Source organism: Phalaenopsis equestris, unplaced genomic scaffold, assembly GCF_001263595.1.
Source record: "Phalaenopsis equestris unplaced genomic scaffold, ASM126359v1 Scaffold000369, whole genome shotgun sequence".
Lineage (NCBI taxonomy): Eukaryota > Viridiplantae > Streptophyta > Magnoliopsida > Asparagales > Orchidaceae > Phalaenopsis > Phalaenopsis equestris.
This window is the reverse complement of record NW_018164811.1, coordinates 549,957-565,337: the sequence shown is the minus strand read 5'-3', so window position 1 is coordinate 565,337 and position 15,381 is coordinate 549,957. Positions and strand designations below refer to the sequence as shown.

General features: G+C 33.8%; 1 protein-coding gene across 2 annotated transcripts; it reads right to left on the bottom strand.

Annotated features, from left to right (window-relative positions):
- Window positions 1-1,413: 1,413 nt before the first annotated feature.
- LOC110026383 (lysine-specific demethylase JMJ706-like) lies at window positions 1,414-14,431 on the bottom strand. Of its 2 annotated transcripts, XM_020727297.1 has the most exons (11): window positions 13,951-14,417; window positions 12,007-12,385; window positions 11,199-11,355; window positions 10,893-11,112; window positions 10,634-10,687; window positions 10,455-10,534; window positions 10,080-10,357; window positions 9,555-9,959; window positions 9,191-9,468; window positions 8,832-9,074; window positions 1,414-1,812 (listed from the first exon to the last, which is right to left on the bottom strand). In XM_020727297.1, exons 1-11 carry the CDS (start codon window positions 13,951-13,953, stop codon window positions 1,597-1,599), a joined length of 2,313 nt encoding a protein of 770 aa, XP_020582956.1. In that variant the 5' UTR covers window positions 13,954-14,417; the 3' UTR covers window positions 1,414-1,596. The 2 variants fall into 2 exon arrangements, with proteins under 2 accessions (XP_020582956.1, XP_020582957.1); XM_020727298.1 differs by lacking the exon at window positions 1,414-1,812 and having other exon boundaries at window positions 8,922-9,074; window positions 9,277-9,468; window positions 13,951-14,431.
- Window positions 14,432-15,381: the final 950 nt, after the last annotated feature.

The following is a 15,381-nucleotide window of genomic DNA, read 5'->3' as shown; positions in this document are numbered from 1 at the left end:
GGCTCGTTAAGCAAACGAGCCGAACACGAACAAACTTTTTGAGCTCGAAATATAAACGAGCCGGCTCAGCTCGTGTTCGGCTCGTTTACACCCCTAAATGCGGTTATAACCCCCAATACCCTCCCTGTAACCTATTTGTAGGTTACAAACGTACGCAGCTCTACGTACGTCTTACGTACTCAAATTTTTTTCCCATGACGGTTGGAATGTTCGAAAAATCTCCCATTTTTCCTTGCTTAGCAAAGGGCCTCCAGAATTCAAGAATTGCACCTGATAGCTAATTAAAAAATAATAATAATGGTTACCTTCCATTATTTTGAAGCTTTGTTCAGTCAATCGGATAAAAAGCCTCCAGCTCCCTTAGCATAACAATATAACTTAATTTATATGATTAGTTATCATCAGAGAAAGTGGGCACCAAGAAAAAAAGTTTGTTCGAGCCCAACAAATTAAGTAATTGCATCAATCAAGTTCAACATATGAAAAGTAATCGAAGTGAAAGCTTATTGACCAAAGTGGGCTTCTCTTTGACCAGTTCTACAGTCCTTGTTAAATAAGAAGAGTGAAGAACTCTCTCCTCGGCTCCTGTAAATCTACGAATTAAAGACTTCTGCCGACGTAATTCAATTTGTAAAAAGTTGGCTTTGCACTACATATAACTACATGGCATATAAAATCATATTCCAATTAGTCAACAAAAAATAATTAATAACGTAAATTTTATAAATAGATAAACTTATTAATAGCCTTAATGTAATTCCCCTAAAATTCAACAAGCTCGCCTGCTCTATTATAATTCACATATGGCTGTTGGAAGGGAGAAAATATTGCATCCCAAGCAGTGTCTAGACAACGGACGCGATACACCGACGGTCTCTCCTCCAGTAAATCGCATCCGTTGTCAGGACGCTGCTTGCCTCTGGAGTCCAGATGCAATATTTTTTCGTTGAAAGTTGACTACTCACCAGCAAAATAAAAGTCAGGACAAACTTTTTAAGAAACAGAGAGAGAAAGAGCCCATAAAGAGACTTGATATTTATATGTCAATGGAGATATAAGTAGCCATATAAAAGAATGAAAGGAATTAGCGTACTGGTTAAGTGGCACCTGAGGCAGGGATGACCAACCAACAATTGATCAATATCAACAAATTATACAATCAAAACTAACCCTTGGAACCACACCTTCAAGGCATAGGTTCCCTTCCCCTGCCACAAGGAGCCATTCTATTAAAAAAAAAAAAAAAAAGAGTAACAGCTTGGATAAATCTAAGAATCAGGCCGTGCTGGTGCGTCAATTTGAGGCCAGCACAAAGAATCAATTATGTGAATCAGATCTGATCTAAAAGGGCACCCCTGTAAATCAATTGCCCACTCGGGCTAAAAAACTAAAAGCCACTTTCTATAATTTCAGCCGAGATTAAAATCTGTTGTTAGCAACCATGACTGTCAGGTCATGCTCTGAGAAAAATGTCTGCTCGCCTTTTCATTGCTCTCGGGAAAAATGACAGTAGGAACTGCTCTGCTTAACCACGCCACAGGATAAAGAAATGCCTTCAACTTGTACACTATTTGGGCCGAGCTCAACGGAGACTGATTATTTTTTTGATATTGGTGGATTTCCAATATTATAGGCGTATAACTTCTGCTGCTCCTCTTTATGCTTCCTAAATTTATTGTCTGGTTTAAAGACAGAAGGGGGATGATGATGCCTCATCTTGGGTGGTGTTGGAGCAGCTCCATCAACAATATAGTTTCTGGCAGGAATTTCTTTTGCTCCCTCCAAATTGGGCTTCTTCAAGCGTTTGAACGCCTGGGAAACAAAAGACTATGTTTAGGTTCAATCCAAAGTCAATGTAAAGTGTAGGAAAAGCAGAATGAGAATAATTAGAATAATATGAAATTATTGCAGTAATCATATGCTTGGGCCCTCCCACACATTCTATCTATATCTTTCTTTCTAGTTAATATATTAGCCTTATTGGGCTTTATATATATATATATATTATATATATATATATATGGAGTTTATGAGGACCTCAGGCATGCTCGAAGCATGCATTCCATTATGGAAAATTTACATAAATACCACTTAATTCCTATGTATTTACATATCTAACAGCTAAACTTCAAATCTTCCCATATGCCACTTTACATATATATAAAAAGGTGTAAAAGCATCGGGGTATGGATCTACCAAACTTGATATGTTCTCATGTGCCAGAATAGTACAGTTATAGGAAAGCTAAAAACTAATACGTATCGCACTGTTTGTTTTGATGATAATGATCTAATGTGACATCAAACAAAACTATAAATATTTTTCTACAAGGGTTTATTTTCACAAAGCAAACCATCAAGATAATCGAGTGATTCACATAAGTAAATTGGAAAATTTGCCATTTGAAGGAATGTAAATTCAACACTTGGAAAATTCAACACATTGAAGATGATAAAGTTGATTCAAGGCTTGAAGATTCAAATGAAGATCACAAAATTTAAGTTCTATTGGGATAGCTTTGCATAGGAGTACTTAGAATTTAGTATATTTGATTGAGCAAATCTTTACCAACAACCTCAAAGAGGATGGACACAAAAGAAAATTAATTAGAATTACTCAAAGATTATCTTTAAAATACAAAAATGGTATTCAATAAAATTTAATTTCTATATATATGAAAATTTATTTTATTTTGTAATTATATATTTAATTGGCTAAACATTATAATGATGATCATTAAAGCAAGTTCAATTTGATTCCATGGCAAAAGGAAGCTGGAACTGAGGACAGAGACCAAAGAACTTGTCACAAAAGGACAGGAAGAGTAGAGGAAGTTGGATGCAATGAAAGCAAGGGAAACCAAAATCAGAAACGCTATTGTTTCAAAAGGAGGTGAGTGGGATGAAGATTGCAGAGCATTTCCATCCCAATTTGCTAGGCTTATAAAATTTGACTTAAACAAATTAATCAACAGATATTCATCAAACAAATCTTTGTTTGACCATTAAGGAAATGAGTCATTGAATGTAGCTCTATCCCTCAAATGCACAAGGTACTTTCCATATCCACCATCATCAGTAGAAATATTACTTCATCAATTATCATAGCTTCAGTTATCATATTAATAATTAGTTACTTTCATTAAAGACAGTTGAACTTATCAATTTTAGTTATGAATCAAAGAGGTTTCCACCAACACATGCATGAACCCCAAAACTTCGAAAAGCAAAAGAAATTCTTCCAAGAAATGCTCTCTCATGCGGTTTGAAGAAGAAAAGCAAAACGTTTCTAATACTAAAAAAGCTTTTATAAAATCAGTATATCATCTAGGCGCTCATTTTCTATAACAAAAAAAAAAAGAGAGAGAGACACATGACTGGGTTAGTGATCATGCACTATACCATGGTTATCTCATAATGTTCAAGAGCTTGAAAATGCCCCAATGCACTGCTCATAAAAACTTAGAAAAAAAAAAGGAAATTAATTTTTTTTCTGAGGAGAGAACGGCCTAGTGAAAGATCAAATCTAATTATAAAAATCAAGCAGCATTGAATTAAAATAACCAAATAAATACCCATAGCCTCCACAATGACACTATACATCTCATACTAAGTATATCCTGAGACCCTTTTCAAATCTTCTCCAAGTCAAAGCAATATTCAAAAGGAATCAAATAATAGGCAACAATCACTATAGTTGTTCCCATTGTATAGGACGGGTCAAAGTTCATGATGGTGGTCCAACAATCAACAAACATAATCAAACTTATTATCCTGCAGTAACATTATTTCATCATGTTAATAAATAAATCTAATCTGGAGATAAAACATCAAAAAGTTCACAAAATTGCCCCACACTTTGAACAAGAAAACCTTAAATCTCATCAAACAAATCAAAAGTCAACTAAAAAAAAGCCACTCTAAACATCGACCTTGAATTCCATCTAAGCAAATTAAAGGATGATATCACAGGCATTGTTCCAATTGTAGAAGGACCAAACAAAAATATAAATGCATCAATTTTTAAAGGAAATGAAATCTTCTATAGATCATTTTCAGGTTTTATAAATATTACATATTAGAAGTATGTTTCTTACAATGCTGGAAAGGGGAAGACAGAAGTGATCACTACCATCAAATTCATGACTCCTTGTCCCAATAAAATGTGCATATAGCAGACGTTTTTCCTGACTAATCTACATCAAGATTCTTCCTCGAGAAGACTAATATGATTATTAAGCTAATGTACCAAAGATAATTCAGTATAGCCTTTTCAAATTCACATAATATTGAAGTTTTATAAACATTATATTAAAACTAAACAGAGATCTTACAGCCTTATTGTGTATAGCATTAAAGAACTTACAGCCTTGTTCATACACAAAGAATCCATGCTATACTGCATTATTCTTAGTTAAAAAAGAAACTAATTACACAATTATTAGTTGACAATTTCACAAGAACTGAACATACAAAGTATTTATAAAGTTTTTGTAGATGCACGCATGAGAATATGGAGGGAATCACAAAAGATTGCAGGGAGGGAATAATGCAGGAATTGGAATTACAGCTAGATACTACCAAGCATCACATTAAGGGGCCCAGTACAATGCACACCAACAAAAATCACGTCTTTTAAAAAAGCTGGAAGAGGAAGAACCAGATGAGAGGTACTTATTACTCTTCATATCGATAATGTTGCAGAATTTACATTTAATCTCAATTTAAAATGTTCATATAGAATATAATATTTACTAAATATTATAAATATCACCAAAAAGAAAAATATGATTAGTAAGCTAATTGTCCCAAGGTTTTCCGATTTACACAACATGTTATTAAAGGAATAATCAATGTAAGATTCTTACCCAAGAAGAATAACGTTATTAATAAGTTGATTGTCCCAAGATAATCCAGTATACCCTTGATAATCAAGTTGAACGAACCCAAATGCAAAACATAAGATCCTTGGATTGTAGAACAATTCCACTCATTTGGTTTTCTATAATAAGGCAATTCCTGATTTTATAGAACGGTTGAGCAGAAAGTACATATGTTTGGGAAACATAACTGCCATAAAAATGGGTGTGCCTATATATAAATATAAACATTCATAAACACATACATGCAGATTTTTTATTCTTACATGTAAAACAATGCCCATTCTCCTCCCATTCAAAAATTGAATTCCTAACCAACCAATATAAGAACAAAACTATTCTATATTTACTTCAGCATCCTTAAAATTAATAGACTAAACAATTTCAACTCTCTTACAATCATTTGATCATAAATCTTATCCATAAAAGTTTGTTCAACTGATGTTTTTTATTATAGTAAAAAAAAAAAATTGCAATCACTCAATAGAGATTTTAAGTGGTTTCTATATGCATCTAATCAATCACATTTTTTCACATGCCCGATGAAAAGTTCAATTATTAAGAAATTAAATAAAACACGAGCCATTATAGTAAACTAAATGTTTGATCTAAGTTTGGCTGATATCAGGGATCAGGTCATTTATTTTAATAAAAATAACTTAAAATGTTTTATTTCTTTAGGAAAGGCAATTTAGTAAATAGGGGCCCTCAGAGAATTACTTAATAAGTTTTATTTCTTAAGGACTGACAGCTTAGTAAATCGGGGTCCTCGGAAATTTAGATATGTTTTAATCAAAAATAAAAAATAAAAAATAAAAAAAAAGATATAAGTTTTAAACTCTTCTTAGACAAGAATTCAGCACTATCTTCAATTGTTTTAAATCCAGGTTCTCCATATTTCAATTACTTATGGTCATTATTTTGTCTTGTTAGGAGAGCAGTTATGCAGGGATCTGCTGGAATATCTAGACTGAGTTTTTCCACTGTTTTGGTAGAAATGGCAGCCAGAACATTTTGGCTGATCGACTGAAAAATCACAGCAAGGAAAGTTACCCAGAAGTTCCAATATGTTGTCTGGCCAAAACATGGAGATTTGTTGGAACAACAAGAAAAAAAAAAACTGAGGTGATCCCTGCAACATTGTTCCCTGCAACATTGTTCGTAATCATTTTGTTAGTGTTTTTGTCAACATCTGCCTCACCACTTAAAAGAGCATTGAAGCTGTTTTGAATTTGTATGCTTATTTCTGCTGTTCGTAATAAGATTGATGCAGTATATTTAAAATAAACTGTGGGTGTTTTCTGCATGTCCTCTTGTTCCTTCTCTTGTAACTGGTGTCAGTGGCCAACAAAGAGCAATGTCATTCTTCTCCTAGCAGTAGGGTTAGAGTAGCAAACCCATCTCAAGCCAATCAAATCCAGGTTTAAGATCGACTCAAAGCAATTCAATCTAATCTTCAACTGAGACAAACTAACAATAAGATGTCTCAATACATTCTAAATTTCAGCGGATCTTAAAATACTACTGATTCAAGCTTACTTCCAGTCAAAATTTGACTTGATTTATATCACCAAGACAAATCAGTCCAACATACATTCATAAATCTATTTGAAACACAACTATATTGATTCCATATATGCATAAATATGTGAATACTAATTCAAAAAAATATGAATAGATGCAAGTATACAATCACACATATTATCATATAAATTTTGATTTGATTTCAAACAAGCTAAACTTGATCCACACATGAATAATAATCAACTTATAAATTTAATTCTAGCTCAATCCGAGCCAAAGACTAATTCAATTATGAAATGATATTTAATTATCAACTTAAAATAAATGCTTCACCTGACAAACAAAAAGGATCTACTGCAAATGGTGTGCTCATTGGTTCCCAGAGTTGAGGTCACAAGTTTAAGCCCTCTCTGAACTTCTTTAAACTAAAAATTTTCTAGCTCATACATCAATTTTGATCGGTAAGTGCCTTTTACCATATTTCCAGTATACAAAATATTTTGAATAATTTTAAATGCCATTTTTAAAAAGAACTTTTCCGGAGAAACAAAGACTTTACAGGTGTGTCTATGCTATGACCTTCAAATGTAACTAACAAAACTACATATATTTTCTGTAACATCACTTAACTTAGTGGAGCACACTTCACAACTTTAAGATCATTTAATAATCAATCAATGGAACAAAGTTTTCTAAATGGCTGGCTCAAATTACATGATATGTTAATTGTGAAAGAGTAAAGATATAAAAGTAGTCTGAAATTAAATACATTAGTTGTTCAAAATTGAAACATATCAAGATGTTTTGATTGATAAAATAGATAAGGTAAAATTAGGCTTTTAGAAGGGCTTGTATATGTCGTTGGATCACATGTTGTGAGTGATCAAATTAAAATAAAAAAATAAAGAAACTAGATCAATATGTAATTCCAAGGATGTGGCCTTTTTACATATATACACAAATATTAAAAATATTCATAATATTAAACCGATTTTTATGCATGAGATTGCTAGTTTGTGTGTATAAATACACAGAAATACCTACATGCATCAATTTAATAAAATATTATTATTTGTATTACATCATTTATTCTAATTTATTTCTATTTCTCTCATTCCACTTTCTCTAACACGCTAGCAAACAAGCCACGAGTACTTTTACTACACCAGACTAGCCCAATCAGAATCCATCCATAAAACAACTCACGGATTCCTCAAAGGAAAAGAAAAGGACAGAAAGGCTTAAATATATAAAAGGCTTTCAACCAGACCATCTCACTGCAGTGTCTTCCTCAACCTTTTTCCCATAAACTTTCTGGCGTTTGGTGTTGTCCATCTAGGCAATTTGTGTATTTTCCTTTTGCTTTTCATACATAATGTAATAAAAGCTCTCATGCAAGCAAATATGCCATGAGGCCACAAAACTTCTACTATGATCAACAAGCTCAATCAAAAATACATCAATAAAACTACTGACGAACTATTTAAGGACAAGGGAAAAGCAGCAAGACTTCAATAAATCTTTCTTGCAAACTATTACAAATCTTTATTCGAACTATCTCAGCATAACAATTTCCTCAAAGCCATTTCCCTCAAACTTTTTGGGGTTCGTTTCCCACCTGCTGCAACTTGTTTTTTTTTTTTTTTTTCTTTTTTAATAAAAAAATGTAATCAAGCTCATAAATGCAAGAAAATAAACCGTGGGACCATAATGATTACAAAAAACTTTTGCTACACTCAACCACCCCAACCAAAATCCATTCATAAAATACTCACGGATTCTTGAATAAAAAGAAAAAAAAAGAAGGCTTAAATACATCTATCCAGCAAGCCATTCAGAGCATCCATCAGACCATCTCAGTTTAGCATTTTCCTGAAACATTTATCTACAAAATTCCTGGTGTTGAGCGTGCTGCCCCGTCTGCTAAATTTTGCTAATTTTTAAATCAAATAATATAATCAGGCTCTTAATTTAAAGGGCAACTCGTATATCAGGATGTATTCAATGAATGGATCAAGTACAAGATATAAATGATTTTTGTATGGACTAAAGAATGAATGGATCAAGTACAAGATATAAATGATTTTTGTATGGACTAAAGAAAACAGAAGTTAAAGAACATCTCACTGCAGCATTTTCCTCAACCATTTTCAAATAATTGTTCTGATGCTGGGTGGCGTCCATAGGATGCAATTTGTTTGTTTTTTTATATCAAATAATGTAATAAAGCTTTTATTTAAAGGAATACTCACATAAAAGGGTGCATTTATAATTAAAGTACAAGAAATATAATCATATTGGTCAGATCTAAAGCAAAGAACAACTAGAGAACACAAGAAAGAATAATTCGAATATAGATAGGAAATACAAAAAAAATTAAGATATAAACGAAAATAATAGGTGTAAAAATTAAGGTTCATCTAATTACCGGTTTTCTAGAGAACCTCGAGTCCGCTCTAGTTTTTTCCACTGCACTCACAGCACGCCTGCGCTTAACTCTGAATATTTCAGAGTCTGAATCATCAACATCATGAACTGAATTTCCAGAGCTACCTTCATATCCCTCAACAGAAATTTCAGATGCAGTTGATTCAGCAGAATTATTGAAACAAGTTGACGTAATCTGGGAACTCTTGTGAAAAGGTTTCACTGCATTGGATGTCATGCATTCCTGTAACATTAAAACCAGAAAATTATTCTAAACAAAAATTGTGACATTTGTTGCTTCTCTAAAAACCACCCTTTATATTATATATTGGAAGAACAACGCAACAATTAGATCTTTACATGATTGATTGTAAGACACTCTCTTGGAGAAGAAAAAGTTGAACTTGAATAAAGTTTACATTCCGGTGTAGCATCATGTTCGATACCTTCCTCAAATCTTATTTGACAATATGGAAAGTAACCAGCCTCATTCCGGCAACTTTCCTGTAATCGCTTTCCCACGTCTCCTGTTATCTCATCTTGTTCAAACTTCTTTGCTACAGCCTCCATCACTAAAAGATCTGTCCTTAGAAACATGGTACGACTGGAGCCACAATGACAGTTTTTTATACAAGTCTCTGCGATACCAAATCAAAAACTGAATTGACTAAGAAAAAGAAACAAGATAACAAACCAGATTGAAATACAGAAAAAAGTTTAATACCGTGATGAAGGCAAATTGCACCAGTATTGCAATTGCACCTAACGTAAGCCACATAGCAATCACGTTTGCAGATGCTGCAAAGTATCATTTCTGGAAAATTTGAAGAATAAGAAGCCCGAGCTCCCGATTTCATGAGACACCAACGAGCATAATGTTGGAATCTCATTAAGTCTGCAAATAAAACCTTCACATGGTGCTGAGAAAGCATTTCATTCTTTCCAGAGACAGATTTTTTGGTATCTGAATCTGTTAGGCTCTTGAAAAGAAGCATCGCTTCCTTGCATAGTAGTTCCTCATAGGGTAATAAGGGCGTCCTATTAAGGAGTGCATAGCGTTGGCTAGCAACAATACCCAAAGAAAACCAATCATCAATAGCAAAATTGACAGCTTCACCACAATTAAAACCTATAAGACAAAAAATAAATAAATAAAATAGAATACTTCACGGGGTAAGTATTCAATGAAAAAACATTTCAAGGAAAAACAAAATTTTCTTTTCACAGCTGATTAGACAACAGTATTTACCATGACTGAATCCTGCATGATAAGCTCGAGGAAATGTGATTATAAACTCGCCGGGATTTTGTACGGCTTTATAAACTGGAACATTATGATCTAACAAAATATTTGGGGGAAACATAGTAGTTTTTCCCAAAAGCACATCAAATGCTGCATCATCTCCTTCAGTTGAAAAAATTTCACGTTTATAAACATATTCCTGAGCCACCTTTTCGAAGTCAGGCGCTGCATAACCCGGAATTCCATACCAAGTTTTAGCTGCTCCACAATGATGATAGTTGATGCTGCCAGATATTATCAAATCCTTAAAACCATTCTTTCAAACAAGAACTAATAAAAAGAAATCAAAATTCTATAACAAGAAAAGATTTCGCTGCAAACCTATACAAGAAGTGATCTTCAACATGCCAAGCGAACATGCTAAAAAGCATCCCAATGTAGAGCATGGGATCAGTTACTCCCTGCGTGAAAGTAACAAAGTGATATTCAATCATTATTATAACAATGATCAGAAGAAAAAAAAAACATACCAAAAAAAATAGTGTTAAAGCTTCACTTACAGGAATAGAGAACTGCAAAAGCCGCAACACAGACTTGGGAAGGCGAGAAAGCATCTAAAAATAAATACAATTTCAAATACAAAATAAGGTGAAATGAAATTGGTTCCAGAAAGAAGATACACAGGTTCACACGAACCCCCGAAATGAATATAACAGGAAAAGGAAAAGAAAAAAGATAAACGGTAAAAGTAAAAGAAGAATACAGTCCATATCATGCAATAGTTGAGCAGGAGAGGAACAAGCTAAAATAGATCCACACCTTCAAGTTCCATTTACTTGTCCCCAGTTGATCATTAGGAGAGCATGAGAAGGCACTGCCATCAATGTCACAGGCATATTCAACAAAATCAGTCTTGCCAAAAGAGATTTCCTGCCAGAACTGTTCTTCAACATACTTAGCAGGGAGACATCCAGCACTGGAATATCTTCGAGCAAACTCTCTGTTTGCCATCTTCTCAAAATCACGAAATGTATACTTCCTGGATTATTAAAAGAAAATGGTGCCATCAGGGTGCAGATTACGGGGAAAGCAAAAGAAGACCATACATATTAGTAAGGAACTCACCTTCCACTCATAAAGAAGGTAATTTTATCATCAGCACTCCACTCAGATAGACGAAAAGGCTGCACACGCGTAGTAAACTTCAATCCACCTTGCTCCTTCATCAATACGGCACCAGCAGGAACAGAAGCACAAATAGGAGATATTATTTTGCATATGCCTGACAAGCAAGATTCTAAAATCAGTCACGAGGTACAAATAAAATGTTCAAATAATATAAAATGCCTGGTACATGTGGGATCTACAAATACATTTCTTCTCTAGATGATAAACAAATAATAATATAAGAAAAAAATGGAACTATTCATATATCGTCTGTAATTGGACATATTAACACAAATTGAAAAGCACACGAAACAAGGATACTGACAAGAAAATAAGTTTATAATGTGTTAAAAGGAATGAGAGGAAACTTGATGCATGGTATGAATCAAAACAAGGCGTATAAATGCAAAAATATGGAATATTGATGTGTAGCACGTCTCCAAAAAAAAGTGCACACTTGAGATCATCATAAATTGCTGGTAAGAAAGCATTTGATAAAACAATAATTGTAGGTAAGAAAATTTATGATAGTCATGAATGAATAGTAAGCTTTTCAACTTCAAAGTTGAGGAAGGGACTCAAAGACATAATTTTAGGATAACATATAATTGTAATTGCTATCCTCTTGTCTGAATCATTTAATGTGAAGATAGGAACTTTAATTGAAGCAAAGGATAACATCCACAAGGAGTATGCATTTACTTCAAAGTGAGCATATTGTCGCTTACAGATGCATAAGAACAAAGAACAAATCATAGAAAAATACCATATTTTGAAGCTATAGGCGATATCTTCTGGAGGTAAGTCAAAGGATCATCAAATTCCTCCTTTGTTGGGAAGAAAACAGGGCATTCTGGAATCCTATCTATCCATTCCATGTTAGACATATTAAAATATTCTAGTTTACGCTTTGACAAGTCATCCTTTGAGGGGCCATTGCAATGCAAAAAAGCATTTGCATTTCCATATGTTCTATTAATGGATGATGTACAAGCCTTGGTAGCATCTCCACCACTTCTAGACATTGTACTCGCAACATTAGTTGTTTCAGAAAAAGCACTAAACTTCATCCGTTCAAGCCTCTTGCGCTTCAAAATTTCTAAACTACTTTTAAATTCTCCAGACAAAAATGACCTACCTTCCACCTGCCAAGAAGATATACACAATAAATAGAATGACGTGTTTTCATAATGTAATGCATATCAGAATACATGAAGGCCTGAATGTGCTATTTTTAGAAGTTTTGAATCCTCATTTTTCATTCATTCATACACTACTTTGAACAACTAATGAAATGAACCTAAATTTAGAAAAGCATACAAACAAAATTTAACAATTTCAGGCATACTTCATGAGTCAGTACTATCAGCCGTTAAGAGTCACCATGCTCAGGTGAAGGCATCTAATTGAAAAAGTAGGTTCAGATGGAATATTCCCTTAACTAGTTATAAATAATCTGACAATCTGACAGAGTAAAATGATTCACGTTTGACAATAAGATGGAAAGTTTACAATTTAGTTAAACAAAAATATACGTTATAACAGTTCATATCAACTAGACAATAAGAACACGAAACACAATTAATTAAGTGGCCCAAAAGCAACCACTGAAAAATAATATTCCGTTTACAGATTAAAAAAAGAAAATTATATAAAACAAGCATTGACTTTCCGCAGATCAATCAAATAAGATCTTAAAAGAAAGTAAACTTGCAATTTATGGTTTATTTAGGATAGCTGCAATTGTTTGCAAAATTGAATATGAAAATGTTGCAAGAAGTTTTTGAGAACCAAAAGAGCAACTGCACAGCTAAAATGTGCTATAATGAGTTTGGAGACGAAAAGCTGTTTTAAACGGCAAAATTTTCTGAAATGCAATCGAAAAGAAATTAGCTAAATGTCAATGTGGTTTGGGCATAATGAAATTATAATTTCCAAATGGAACTCCTGTAAAAAAGACAGCAGTAAGCAAGGCGGCTTAGAATTCAACAGAGAAAACATTTAAAGATGGTCAGAATTTGGCAAAACTGCAAAAAGAACTAACTCGCGCGCTAAATAGAAAAATCATGAAGTCAAACACCATCCGGAAAGCTAAATCAAACCGTAGATCAAACTCTACAAGACTCATAAACAAGTTACAACCAGTGCATAACATGCCATATATTTTTATCAAAATAACAGATCTTTCTGAATTCCATTATTAAGTATAAAGTTAAGAAAATTGACATTCTAACAATGATCAGAATGCATCCACAATACAAATAATATAAAAAAATAAGCAGAACCTCATCCACAATAAGAATACCAATCCAAAACAAAATGCCAGGGAACCTCATATTGTAAAAATTTGCAACATATTAAGTACGTGAAATAGAGGGAAAAAAAAAAGAGGTTGATTCTTATCTTTCAACAGAGGAGAAGCTACAAGTTTTGCTTCCCCTGTTTTGATCAGCACAACAAACAAAGCCGCAAAATATAAATATTTTGAACTAGCTAAAAATAGCTTAGACAAAAATGCAAAAAGCCGCCACCGTCATAAATCTGCCTAAAATCCCTAAAATCTGTGAATAATGGAGACAAAATCGCAACGAACTTATCAAGAACTTGAAATAGAGGGGGGAAAAAAGCAAAACAAAGCACACCTCCTGGAAAATCTATTCAAAGAAAAAAGTAAAGAGTAGCCAACGAATGCAAGATCTGCACCGCTTACCATTTCATACCGATCCGGCCAACCAATCCTCCGTCAAAATCCGCCAATTCAAGAACCCGAAACCACAAAAGACCATAAGAGAACGAAACCGCACTTGCCAGAAAGAGCTCTAGAATGAAATTTCCCAAGAAAGGGACCGCAAAATCGGTATCCGCTCCAGAAATCGATCCCACATTACTCTCTCACGCCCAAATCTTGAGCGAGATCCGAGCCTTATCCCCCAAGGCAAGTCACCGGAGCTACGGCGACCAAATAAGCGATCTTTCTTCACAAAAAAGAAAAGAAATCGCTGCGCCTAGAGAAGACCGCCGATACTCAACGACGGCGATCGGACACGGGAGCTCCGAGGCGACGGGAGGAGAGAAAAAAAATGGGAAGAAAACGAGGGAGGGAAGCCAAGGAACGGAACCGAAAACCGTGCCAAAGGAGATGGAATACTTGGAAAACGAGAAAAAGGCTAAGCTTTGTTTACTTATATAATTAGGGAAGTATTGTGGTAGTAAAATACTGATTAATTGTATTCTGGGAGTAATTAAGAGGGGAAAAGCGGTAGTTACGGGTTGTTCGACCGAACGCCTCGCAGACGGAACCCGTGGTGGAAACGTTATTTCCTTAAATTACGGTATCGCCCTTGTAAAATGGAAGAATTTACACGTGCGGTATTGGTCCTCTGGATATTGGACGGTGTTTCCGTTGAGAGTAATGAAGCTGTATTCAAAGGAGTCAGCAGAAAATGTCAAATTTTTTATTAGTTTAAATAATATAATGATGTGAAGGAAATAAATTTTCAATAGTTTTTTAGTGAATTGAAATTATTACATACTCATTTGATGAAAGAAGTTCAACTCAATTTTTGGAGTCCATTCCAAAATTAAGAGGAGGAGATATTGGTTTGATGATTAGACATTCCTCTCGTATCAATAAATTCATGTTTAAAGATAAAAAAAAATCTAAAAATACATTTATGCAGAATTAGGAGTGTAAATATGTCGAATAATACCGCTTAATCTGGTCATCTTAGAGGCTTGGGTCTCATCAAGATTTGACTGTGAAAGAGTAATATGGGATCAATTTTTGGAGCGGACATCGATTTTACAATCCCTTGCGTAGGAGACTGCATTCTAGGGCTCTCTTATGGCTAGAGTGGTTTCGTTTTCTTATGATCTTTTTGGTATTGGGTTCTTGAATTTGTGGACTTTGAAGGATGATTACTTGAGCTCATAAATAGAGTCTGGTTTGTGTTCGATTGAATTCAAATTTGAATTAGTTCGTGTTTGGCTCAATTTTGAGCTATACTCGAGATTACATATTATATTCATTTGAGCTTATTCGACTCAAAATAAATATTAATTTCATTCACCCACTTCATAGCACTTCATAATAGAGCACGAATGAAAATTGTAATTTTTTGTTTTAATTTTCACATTTAAA

Excerpts from the sequence above, each read along its gene's own strand:
- LOC110026383 (XM_020727297.1), bottom strand. Across the intron at positions 9,469-9,554 it reads TGCAATTTGCCTTCATCACG|AGACTTGTATAAAAAACTGT; the intron begins GTATTAAACTTT and ends TTGGTATCGCAG. Across the intron at positions 1,813-8,831 it reads CGAGGTTCTCTAGAAAACCG|GCGTTCAAACGCTTGAAGAA; the intron begins GTAATTAGATGA and ends TTTGTTTCCCAG.